The sequence below is a fragment of the Saccoglossus kowalevskii genome, chromosome 15, assembly GCF_978046115.1.
Source record: "Saccoglossus kowalevskii chromosome 15, keSacKowa6.1, whole genome shotgun sequence".
In the NCBI taxonomy this organism is placed as follows: Eukaryota; Metazoa; Hemichordata; class Enteropneusta; family Harrimaniidae; genus Saccoglossus; species Saccoglossus kowalevskii.
The window spans coordinates 5610403-5622747 of NC_140655.1; the positions used below are offsets into that span (position 1 = coordinate 5610403).

Consider the following 12345-nt stretch of genomic DNA (forward strand, 5'->3'; position numbering starts at 1 on the left):
AACATATTTACTGGTGTGTATATATCAGATCTGTCAAGGGTCAGTGCTGACATGAGAGGGCTTTCTAGACGAATACGATACCGTACAGGAGCAGACAATGCCACCGCCCAGAAGGTTGCGAACATTAACGATATACTATACTCTATTTTCACAATTTAGTTTGCAAATACAAATTTGAAGGGCAGTGTCCAATATGGATTACGACCACCGCCCTTTCGACATATAGAAATAGATTGCATTGAATGCGTTTTGACTAATTGAGTGTGCTAATTACGAAGATAAATCCAATCATCAAGTTGCTGTTTTTTTAAGTTTAAATATATAAAAATATCATAATATAACGGTATAAAGTGTGATATTCTGAAAAAAAAGTTGTTGTTCTGACGGATAGTCATTATCTAACAACTTGAAAACAAATAAATTCAATGTATCGACTTTACCAGTGCATACTCCGAAGTTGATGGAAACGAACGAACGTAGATTAAGAGTATTCAGGTAGATTGTACTTTTGTAGCTATTTTGCTTTTTATCTATAGAGGGACTGTGGCACGGCAAATGTGATATCCCAGAGTTCAATGCGTTTTGTACCATCCAATATACACTTTATCTCCGCACGAGGGCGCAATTTCAAATTGAAAGAAAAACTAGCATACACGCTATAACCATTATATGACCTCAATTGACCCACCAGCCTCATTCCCAACTTGATACTGGAATTCTCATTTTTTTGATGTATTTAAAGTTTTTTACCCGGATCGTTTTAACCATTTCAATAAATAGTTATAGACTATAATTGATTATGCGAAATTACTGCATTTTTGGTGGTTTTTGGCCTACTCCTCTCAGTGTTATGTTAGAATTACCGCGAGAGTGCCTCCTATGGATTGTCAACATGGCGGCTCACAAAGTTACGTTCGGTAAGTTCCTTTTTTTTACGTTTTACACACAAAAAAAGCAATTTTTAGAAAATAACGTTCGATTTCTTCAATTGTTGGCGCCTTTTTTGTTGCAAAAATGCTGGTCGTGAAAATGAAAAACGTAATTTTGTTGGGGATTTCGAGAGCTTTACAACGATATGTAGATCGACCATATACACGTTATGTCCCTCATAGGAGTAGTGAATAGTATGGCACGCCAAAACTGTCTTATGTGGATATATATCATTATACACTGCATACTCGTTATTATACAGTGGATAGTCTATATTATACACTGCATACTCGTTATTATATACTGCATACTCGTTATTATACACTGCATACTCGTTATTATACACTGCATACTCGTTATTATACAGTGTATAGTCTATATTATACGTTGCTTACTTGTTAATATACAGTGCATACTCGTTGTTATACACTGCATACTCGTTATTATACAGTGCTTACTCGTTATTATACACTGCATACTCGTTATTATACGGTTCATACTCGTTATTATACACTGCATACTCGTTATTATACAGTGTATACTCGTTATTATACACTGCATACTCGTTATTATACACTGCATACTCGTTATTATACAGTGTATAGTCTATATTATACGGTGCTTACTCGTTATTATACATTGCATACTCGTTATTATACAGTGCATACACGTTATTATACAGTGCATATTCGTTATTATACACTGTATACTCGTTATTATACACTGTATACTCGTTGTTATACATTGCATACTCGTTATTACAAACTGCAAACTCGTTATTATACGGTTCATACTCGTTATTATACACAGCATACTCGTTATTATACGGTTCATACTCGTTATTATACACTGCATACTCGTTATTATACACTGCATACTCGTTATTATACAGTGTATAGTCTATATTATACGGTGCTTACTCGTTATTATACATTGCATACTCGTTATTATACAGTGCATACACGTTATTATACAGTGCATATTCGTTATTATACACTGTATACTCGTTATTATACACTGTATACTCGTTGTTATACATTGCATACTCGTTATTATACAGTGTATAGTCTATATTATACGGTGCTTACTCGTTATTATACATTGCATACTCGTTATTATACAGTGCATACACGTTATTATACAGTGCATATTCGTTATTATACACTGTATACTCGTTATTATACACTGTATACTCGTTGTTATACATTGCATACTCGTTATTACAAACTGCAAACTCGTTATTATACGGTTCATACTCGTTATTATACACAGCATACTCGTTATTATACGGTTCATACTCGTTATTATACACAGCATACTCGTTATTATACAGTGCATACACGTTATTATACGGTTCATACTCGTTATTATACACAGCATACTCGTTATTATACAGTGCATACACGTTATTATACATTGCATACTCGTTATTATACACTGCATATACTCGTTATTACAAACTGCAAACCTGTTATCATACACTGTATACTCGTTATTATACACTGCATACTCGTTATTATATACTGTATACTCGTTATTATACACTGTATACTCGTTATTATACACTGCATACTCGTTATTATACACTGCATACTCGTTATTATACACTGTATACTCGTTATTATACACAGCATACTCGTTATTATACAGTGCATACACGTTATTATACGGTTCATACTCGTTATTATACACAGCATACTCGTTATTATACAGTGCATACACGTTATTATACATTGCTTACTCGTTATTATACACTACATACTCGTTATTACAAACTGCAAACCTGTTATTATACACTGTATACTCGTTATTATACACTGCATACTCGTTATTACAAACTGCAAACCTGTTATTATACACTGCATACTCGTTATTATACACTGCATACTCGTTATTATATACTGTATACTCGTTATTATACACTGCATACTCGTTATTATATACTGCATACTCGTTATTATACACTGCTTACTCGTTACTATACACATCATCCCAAAATGCAATTCGGTTTGTAATCCAACACAGAGGGCGTTTACACGTGATTTCTAAAATGTCGGCGGCACAAGTAGATTACCGAGATCGTGATCGAGAGATTGAAACTGTTATGCTGAGGCTGGGATTAGGAAACCTAACACAGCGTTTCAGGGATGAACGGATAGATATACACACCGTGCCAAATTTAACTGATGGTCAGTTAATTCGACTTGGGGTGAGTAAGATGGGCGATCAGGTTCGGTTACGTGAGATGGTAAGCGAAATTGTCAACAAAAAAGACGACACACCGAGCACCAGTGCACGTCGACATGGCGCTGCTGAAATTGCACTAGAGCGTGCATCCTTATTCTCGCCAAGTACCTCTTCCTCCTCGGGGTCATCTAACGCCCGTGGCCAGAAAAGGAAACGCGTCCAATCCAGTGCCGCTCGTCGTAGAACGTGGACTAGTCACCTCATTTGCCTTGCAAGTAGGACGTCGTCAAGAGCCCCGTCAGTAACTGAAAGGCAAGTACTTCACAGAGCGGGATTGGGATCGAAAAAAATACAGTTTTTGGCCGATGATGATGAAGAAAGTGTAATACAAAAAATATCGGACGAGTCTGAAGGTTTCCCGCAATTACGTAACTGTGGTGGATTCGAACTGATGCAGTGTTTACCGCATTGTCGTGAGTTGACGTTAGTCAGCTGTCGATCGTGGTCTGTCAGTGAATTAAAGGCGCACATGGGATCCCAAGCAAAAATCTACATTCGACCAATCCAAACGACACTTAGCACGGAACCAATTGAACAACAAGCAGAAAGTTCGTCCTTAAAAGAAATATGTAGAGGTTGCAATCAAGAAGTCCTTGTCCGGGAATTACGTGATCATCTCTGGACGTGTTCCTCTGTATTTGATGACAGTGAAGATGAAAATATCACAACTATGACTTTGGTAAGTTTCAATATTAAGGTGTCGGTAATTCAGTTTTCAGACAGAATGTATGAATGACTTGAAGTCGTATTCTTAATAGGATCTTAACTAAATGAGGTACAATAAAGTATAAAAAATACAATAAATATTATTAGCAACAAGTAGACAGCAACAATAAACAAAAGAATATGAAATCACTGAAAAGCAGGTAAAGTAAATAAAATATTAATCTATGTTTTCTGGGCAGCTGGTTTCTTTGATTAGAATGCATGTAGTGCAAAATGTGAATTTTGTAAACATCCGAAAAACACAGCAGTATTTTTTATTCCCGAGCACACATAACATAAACAGTGAAACATTAAATGTGACATTTTGATTCCACTACATCACATGTATATTTAATAATCATTACATAGTGTGATTGCCATGGTAATAGTATGGCATCTCCTTGTACATGTTAACATACTAAATGTATGTATTTCTCATTTATAGACAAATGAAAATATACCCTTGGTATCTGCCGTACAAGAAGACGTCGTTATTAATGAGTAAGTGATTCTTAGACATAGACCTACATACAAAATTCTCTCATCTGCTCGCCATTCTAACAGTCTGAGTGATATGATTTGCTTTGCAATCACATGGCCATGGTGCATATCGTTCCCAGTTGTGGCATTTATCGTGAAAGATCACTGCTGATATGGTACGGTAAACGTCACGATATTCACGTTAAAAGTCATAGTTTTATGTGTGTTCGAACCGCACGCTGTTTATTTTGGAAAGACGTCTAAAAGAAGGGTAATATTCAGCCGATTATCAAAAAACATCGGTGGCCGCAGAGAAGTTCCGTAAAAATATAATTTCTCTGTCCTTTTGACACTCAACGTTGGTCATGTGATAAAAAGGTTATCACTTGATATCCTTTGTTCGTAGAGCTGGTTGATACTCGTGGCGTCATGGGCTGTATTATCTACCCCATGACGTCACTCGTATCAACCAGCTCTATTCACAAGTGATATCAGGTCATAACCTCATAATATCAAGGATTTATAGGAGAGGATATGTAATACTGGTGTGATGTGCGATAAAGATACAAATATAATCACAAAATCGAAAGACATACATTCATTTCCTGAATGAGTCTGTGAAAGATATGGTTCGTGTTATGGCGATAACCTTACTCATGTATGCTATCAAACATTTCCAAGCATTGTACAGTCTCTCGTTTGTTTTGTTTTTTGGTATTTTTTCAATAAAATGATATACTAAAAATATTATGTGTGTTAATGGTGAAAGCCGGGTTACCGCATAATGGTTACCGCAAAACATACAAGAGACTTTTGTCCCTTGTAGACGCCCTCTAGCAATACCGGTGATGATTGTCACCGGTCTGGGGTTCATTCCGTGATGCAATGATTAACAGGCTTATTAATATTCCACTAACGACAAAATTGGAGTTCAATTTTCATAAACAAACTTCTGTCTTGATTCTGTTACAACCAGGGGCATCTACTAGGGACACAAGTCTTTTGTTTGTTTCGTGGTAACCCGTCTTTCGCCCTTTACTCACTCGCATAATTTTTTTTAAATATTTGATTTTATTGAAAACATACCAACAAACAAACTAGAGTGTATGCAAGTCTATACAAATCCTTGATATATCACATATCACAATTATTTTGAGTTGCACACCATGAACTTATAAATCATTGGTAAAATGTATTTATGAAGTCCCTTTTGGCAATTTCTATTTGCAGATTTTCATTACATTTTGTTATTGAAAAGATTCAGTTTCTGTTCAAATTTTTTTAAATATATATACAAATGGCCATAAATAATTTATTCTTCAGGACAAGTGATAACGGGACACATGATAATATAGTACATGTAGTTGAATCGGACATTCAAAATATAAGAGAAGACGTCATTAACCCTGTAAGTATGTTTTTAGTGTTAATGAAATTTCTCATTTTTTAGAACATGTTATAATTATGTACCAGACCTTCCTGATATGATCACAAGTGATTCCATTCAAAATGATTTTGTAGTTGATAATGAGGGATCCCTACAGGGACATGTACTTTAGACATTAATTGTGTACAGATTTAGCACATAACACCAACAGATATATGATACATAATGATATATTTTAAGTCATTAATTCAAAAGTAGGCTTCAACCTTTAACATGAAAATATCACATACTTCAGTAGTCAGTATCCAGAATAATAAAAGACTTGACACTGTTAAACATGTTAGGGCTGACTATATTTACAGATGATTGCAGTAGAAGATTCATCTACTGTAGATGAAACTGTACAACTGACAGTGCAATATTGCTTACAAAATAATGTAAGAGATCCAGTAGAAATACTAAGGTTTTACCAGTCCAAAATAATGCTGGGAAGAAGCTTAGAAATACAAACAATGGATCAGTGTGATGAAGAAGATACATCTATTATCTGTGTCGATAGAGTTTCATTAAAAGAAACTGGAATGTCTGAGATCAGTCAGCTAGATATAAACGAGCTAAGAACTACACTAGAGGTGGAATTTTATGGAGAGGTAAATTTGTTTTAGTGTTTTAGTCCCACCAGATGATAGTCTGAAACAATAGGGGGCATTTCTGTATAAGGTTACTTAGTTAGGTGTGCATGGCATCATTCACCCTGGAGAGCCACCTCAGTCACAAAGTTGCTAGTCAGCCACCTGTCGCTTTACTGAAGATTCAATGATTTTTAATACCACATCTCCTCCCAATAGAAGCAGACATAAACTAGAGATATTATTCACTATATTGTTATTCGAAAGTATAACTTATTAGTCCCCGTCGGACGAAGTCTGAAATGGGGACTTTTAGTTTGACCTCAGTGCGTGCGTCCGTCCGAACCCGTATCTTGCACATGCCTGGACCGATCTTGTTCAAATTTCATACACACCTCATACTACTTGGGATACATATACACATACATTTGTTTGTGATCTGATTCAAGATGGCCGACTGGTGCCCATTTTAGTGTTAAAAATGTGTCAAAATCCACTATTTTGGCCATTTCGGAATCGAGTCTCGGTCGTGCATGTACGGATTACGTTCAAACTTGGTACATACATTGATCAAAATGGGGTCTTGGTACACATCCTTTTTTTTTTTCTCCCATGTGCGAAGCACACAATGGGAGTCTTTGCGGTTACCCTGTCTGTATGTATGCATGTTAATAATCTAATTTGCATAAAAATTAGGTAAATTTAGGCTATTTTGGTGATATCTTAAGAACCATTCAACGTATTTCAATAAAATTTGGTACATAGATGCATTGGGGTGATGTACTTACCTGATTATGTTATAGTGGAAATCAATCCTAATTATCTAATTTGCATGATTAGTCAAATTGTAGGTATTTCGGTGATATCTCATGAACCGTCAACTTCAACGCTGTTTCTGGTTCTCACAGAGCACACAGGAGTTTTTTCTTAGCTTTCTTCGATTTGCAGGTTGGATTCAAAATGGCCGTCATTCAAGATGGCCAAATGGCATGCTAAAACTTGGTCAAAATCTGCTGTTTTGGCTATTTCAGAACTTGGTGCATGTCCTTTTTTTGCAGGTTGGATTCAAAATATCACAATTCAACCAAAAGCACACCTTACTGATTACCAGCAGTGAAAAATCACTGCATTCCTCTAATACTACTGATCAGCTTTGCCATTAAAATCACAACGGGACTATGCATCTTTGATGCTTGTTTTGACAATTATAATACATATAATGTATTTATGCTTGATATATGTTAGCACAATACCAGTAAACACTGATTAGCATATTCCTCTATTCTTTAACATTAATAGCCTAAATATTGCTTTTTACTTTCATTACATTCAGAAAGCCAAGGATTATGGAGGTCCTAGGAAGGAATTTTTTGCTATCATTTTAAGAGAGATTAAAGAGACCTACTTTGATAATGGGAAGAAGATGTATATGTCCAGTGATTATATGACTATTGGTGTAATCATGGGTATGTTTATTCTTAATCTACTTGTGTCATATGATTGTCACTTTTGTCTCACGTGTGCGATGCACAAAAAGGGAGTCTTTGTGGTTACCATGTCTGTCTGTCTGTCTGTCTGTCTGCTTCAAGAGCCAACGGCAGTGTTATTGTGTTTCTTGATTCTTTGAGCTCTGTCGAGCAAGTTTGTGCTGCCAGTATTACTGACATTGGAGATATTCTCGTTCATGTTGAACCTTTGACTAAACCAGCTACTAAGGTTATTTTGTCAGGAGTTCCTCCCTTCATTCCTAACAGCTTGATAGAATCGCAACTAAAAATATATGGTAAAATTGTTAGTTCAATTTGAATGATACCACTTAGATGTAAAAAACCTGTATTTATGGATGATGAATGGTTTGGATTTCAATGAAACTTGGTATGTAGATGGTCTGGGATAATGGGCAGATCAGATTCAGTTTTTGGTTAGCCTAATTGTAGCCACTATGCTGATATCTAGTGAACCATTCAACATATTTCAATGAGACCTGGTACACATGAAATGATGCACATACCTAATCAGGTTATTTCGGTGCTGTTATAGTGGCAATCTATACAAATTATCTAATTTGCATACTAATCAACCAATTTGTAGCTATTTCAGTGATATCTCATGAACGTTTCTAGATATTTTTAACTAATTTACAGCTGTTTCACTGGTATCTATAGAACCGTTCAACATATTTCAATGAAACTTGGTAAACAAATGCATTGGATGTAATACATAGACATTATTAGATGATAGTGGGAATTTGTGCATTTTAATTATCTAAGTTGTCATATATCAATTGTTAAAAAGTACACTCATAGTTATTCAAAGATTTATGCGCTCATGGGTATGTAGGGTGATATGTAGTGTTTTCCATTTGTGCTGTCAAACATTACTGTTTCTGATTCTCACAAGCACACAGGAGTTCTTTCTAAGCTTTCTTTGATTGATATTTTAAACTTCTTGAAAACTACAGCAAAATCCCATTTAGGCTTCATTACATTCAGACTTAGTACATACATAGAATATCATGGGAATGTTTATGAATTGCTCTATCACTTGATTAATAATTTACATACTCAGTTACCATGGAAAAATAACTGATGACCACTCATTTTATTGCAATTTTCTGAATATACTAACAGCTAATGCATGTATTTTCTCAACTTTTGGTGACTTGCAGTTCAATTGTATATAAAGGTAGAAGTCAGGTACACATCAATTTTGAAAAAGTTGGTCATAAATAGTATTATGTTTTTGGCTTATTATGTAAAATCATTTAAAATACATTTCCATGATAACACAAAACAGCGTTTTTTCATGTGTATAGTATTTTGAGCAAATTGACCTAACATCTTTCAAAAATTGCTATTTTTAGAATAATTCCATGTTCTTCAGTGCAAAAAGAAGAACATGGTCTTTACCCAATACGTTTGTTTTTGTCTTCACTCATTTGATATCTGATTTTTTGATTGATTTTATTGCTAGTAAATTCTGGGTATTTTCATTTATGAGTAGCCGCCTATATTAAACTCAAGTAAATCATGTACTAATTATTGTTTGTATTCTGGTATAGCTCTCAGTATGTTGCAAAATGGACAATTACCGCAGTTTCTTTCTGAAGATATAAGACAAGAACTATTTATGGATACAGATTCCTCTTGTCCATGTATTCAACAATTAAAGCAAGGACTGGACAAATTGGGAATATATCAGGTATAATTAAACTAACGTATAGTTGTTATACATAGTATTTGCCCTGAATGGAAATGTATTTGTTTCCAGTTTTCATTCTAGATACCAGATCGATTCAAAATCTGTGACATGTATCATGTAACATACATGTGCTGTAAACTTACATTAAATTGAATTGTATAGTGGCTATGTCATGACTTGTTAGTCCCCGTTCGGACATAGTCCGTAAACGGGGACTTATGGATTGTGCTCTGTGCGTGCGTCTGTGTGTCCGTCCTCGCCTGTATCTCGAACATGCATGGACCGATCAAGTTCAAACTTCACTCATACTTTACACGTTATATGGGACGTATGCACATGCATTTGTTTCATGATCCGATTAATGATAGCCGAATGGCGGCCATTTTAAGGCCGAAAATGCATCAAAATCGCACATTTTCACCATTCCGGAAACGGATTTCAGGCATGCATAAACAGATTTTGTTCAAATTTGGTACATACATTAAACATAATAGGACCTTGATGCATGTCATATTTTTTGCGTGGATCGGGTTCAAAATGACCGAATTCAGTTCTGGATCCATATCTGCAACATCAATCAAGTTCAAACTTCACACACATACATCTTGTCGTGCATATGCTTAATATTCATTTAGATCATGATTCTAATTTTTGTCAAAAAATGGTTTATATGTTTCTTAAACATAATTTTGGTGTCATAGTGAGATCACTAATTTGCATATCTTGAACAACTGATACTTTGTTGCTACAGTGTTGCAAAGCCCATTACTTACTTGCAACAACTTTCTCACAATGCATTAGTAAGGTCAGGAAGATAAAATAGGACATGGTGGGTACACATGTGCATATCTGGCTGTGTATGTTTTCAACTTTTGCACTCTTTGATTTAGAGTGCATTTATGACATTTATGCTGCACATGCCTTTAAGTAATACATTAATCAAAATTGGTTACAAAACCCATTCTATTTGGTGAACAAGTATAATTGCACTTGCAGTGTGCTTTAGTTGGGAAGAATTACTGCACTGCTTGGCTGCATACTAAAGCAACAAACGGGTGACTGGACATGACATTCACACTGTTTTTGTTCAAAGCACAAAGACTTGATACCATTTTGTTAATGTCCTCAATGCCAGTATCACCCAGAATTTGAAGGAGGACGTGTCATTGACAATGACTTGTTTCTTTATTTTCTTTTTTTCAGTTATGTATTAAGCTGCCGACCATGCAACATTTATTTATCCACAATCCGTCTAGTGCATTGACCTTCCCAAAACTAAAATTGCTGTTGGTCCCTGAATTCAGTGAAGTTGGGTCAAATAAAAGGCGATTTGAAGGGGAAGTGTATGCTGTCTTTATTAAATATTTGCGTGAACTTGCAAGTAAGTATCCAACAATCCACCATAGCTAAGCTTTAGAGCTAAGGAGAAAAATTGTGCACACATTGGGACTACCATGTGTGTGATGGAGGGAAGGGGTGCACTGATAACTGACAACTTGCATGATTATTATTAATTGATTTTAATTTTTTGGACATTTATGTTCATTATCTTCAGCACGGCGCTCGTTCTAAGCCTTTTTTGATCTTGGGTCTTATTACTGCTATAATATTTAGCTTCTGGAATGAGCTTTAAACCATAGCTTTGAGTGTAACAGGAAAATTTGGTGATCAGATTTCAGTATGAAAATCACACCTAATGTTAACACATCTGGTTGGAATAATGGATTGTATTATCAGAATGCATAGAGGACTGTTTATTTCTGTTGCATACATTCATGAATATTTGTAGAATATGATTTTGGCATTAGACTATTAGTTGAACAAGATTAAAGTGTAATTTTCATCTAAAAGTGGACGAGAAAACAAGATACAATTCTTCTAAATGACTGTCAATCATATAGATTTATTCAAATCAAAGTGTTACAAATATGTCCGTTCAAGGTAGAGATAATGTGTACATAATATGCTAAAACATACAATGTAGGATTGGCAGTAACTTTTGAATACATAATGAGCAGTGGGCTGTTCATTCAAATGACATTTCCATGATTCAATGGTGCAATCCCAGGAACTGCAGAAATGTGCTTAATGTATCATTACAGTTTCCTGCATACTCAATAATTTGCTAGTAACAACTTTTTTCTGTTGTTTAGGTAATAGAAGAGATCATGTTACTTTGGAGGATGTTCTGTCATTTGCAACAGGATCAGTTCAAGAGCCAGTTTTGGGTTTTGGCACACATCCTTCGATAGAATTTGTTGAATATAAAGAGTCCTTCCTACCTGAGGCAGATACATGCATTAATAAACTTAAATTACCAATACCTAGTATTGAACATGAGTTGTTATCAACTGAACAAATGCATACTTTATATGACTATGCATTTACAAGTAAATTCTATGGTAACATATGATTTTAATACATATATGAGAGTTTCCCATTAATGTGTTGTCAAAAAGTTATCCCTAATGGATATACAAATGACAATTGTGCATACATCATATCACTATGTTTATTACTGGTACATACAAAATATCCTAAACATCTTTTTGTATTTAAAGTTGTTTATAAATTGTACCATTCTTAAACCTCTATTGGGGTCTTGGGACTTTCAGCACTTCCAAAACACAATCATTTGAATAAGTGTTTGATTTTAATTTGCTAAGACGATTGAATTGGGTTCTACGGGATGGTTTTGCTGGTGCATTCTCATTTTGTTCTTTCAATGTACACACATTCAGGCCATCAAGTATTTCACATAATAGT

The 12345-nt window shown here is 35.0% G+C and overlaps 1 protein-coding gene across 1 annotated transcript; it reads left to right on the forward strand.

Moving 5' to 3' along the window:
- The first annotated feature begins 674 nt into the window (after positions 1 to 674).
- LOC146733880 (uncharacterized) lies at positions 675 to 12317 on the forward strand. The gene is made up of 8 exons (XM_085508267.1): positions 675 to 917; positions 2956 to 3856; positions 4328 to 4383; positions 5686 to 5770; positions 7712 to 7844; positions 9440 to 9579; positions 10783 to 10960; positions 11733 to 12317. Exons 1-8 carry the CDS (start codon positions 880 to 882, stop codon positions 11990 to 11992), a joined length of 1791 nt encoding a protein of 596 aa, XP_085364393.1. The 5' UTR covers positions 675 to 879; the 3' UTR covers positions 11993 to 12317.
- The last annotated feature ends 28 nt before the right edge of the window (positions 12318 to 12345 follow it).

What these genes read in the sequence shown, in the direction of transcription:
- LOC146733880 (XM_085508267.1), top strand. Translation starts at nt 880, where the DNA reads ATGGATTGTCAACATGGCGGCTCACAAAGTTACGTTCG. An exon ending in GGCTCACAAAGTTACGTTCG is followed by an intron (nt 918 to 2,955) that starts GTAAGTTCCTTT and finishes AATCCAACACAG; the next exon opens with AGGGCGTTTACACGTGATTT. An exon ending in GAGAAGACGTCATTAACCCT is followed by an intron (nt 5,771 to 7,711) that starts GTAAGTATGTTT and finishes CATTACATTCAG; the next exon opens with AAAGCCAAGGATTATGGAGG.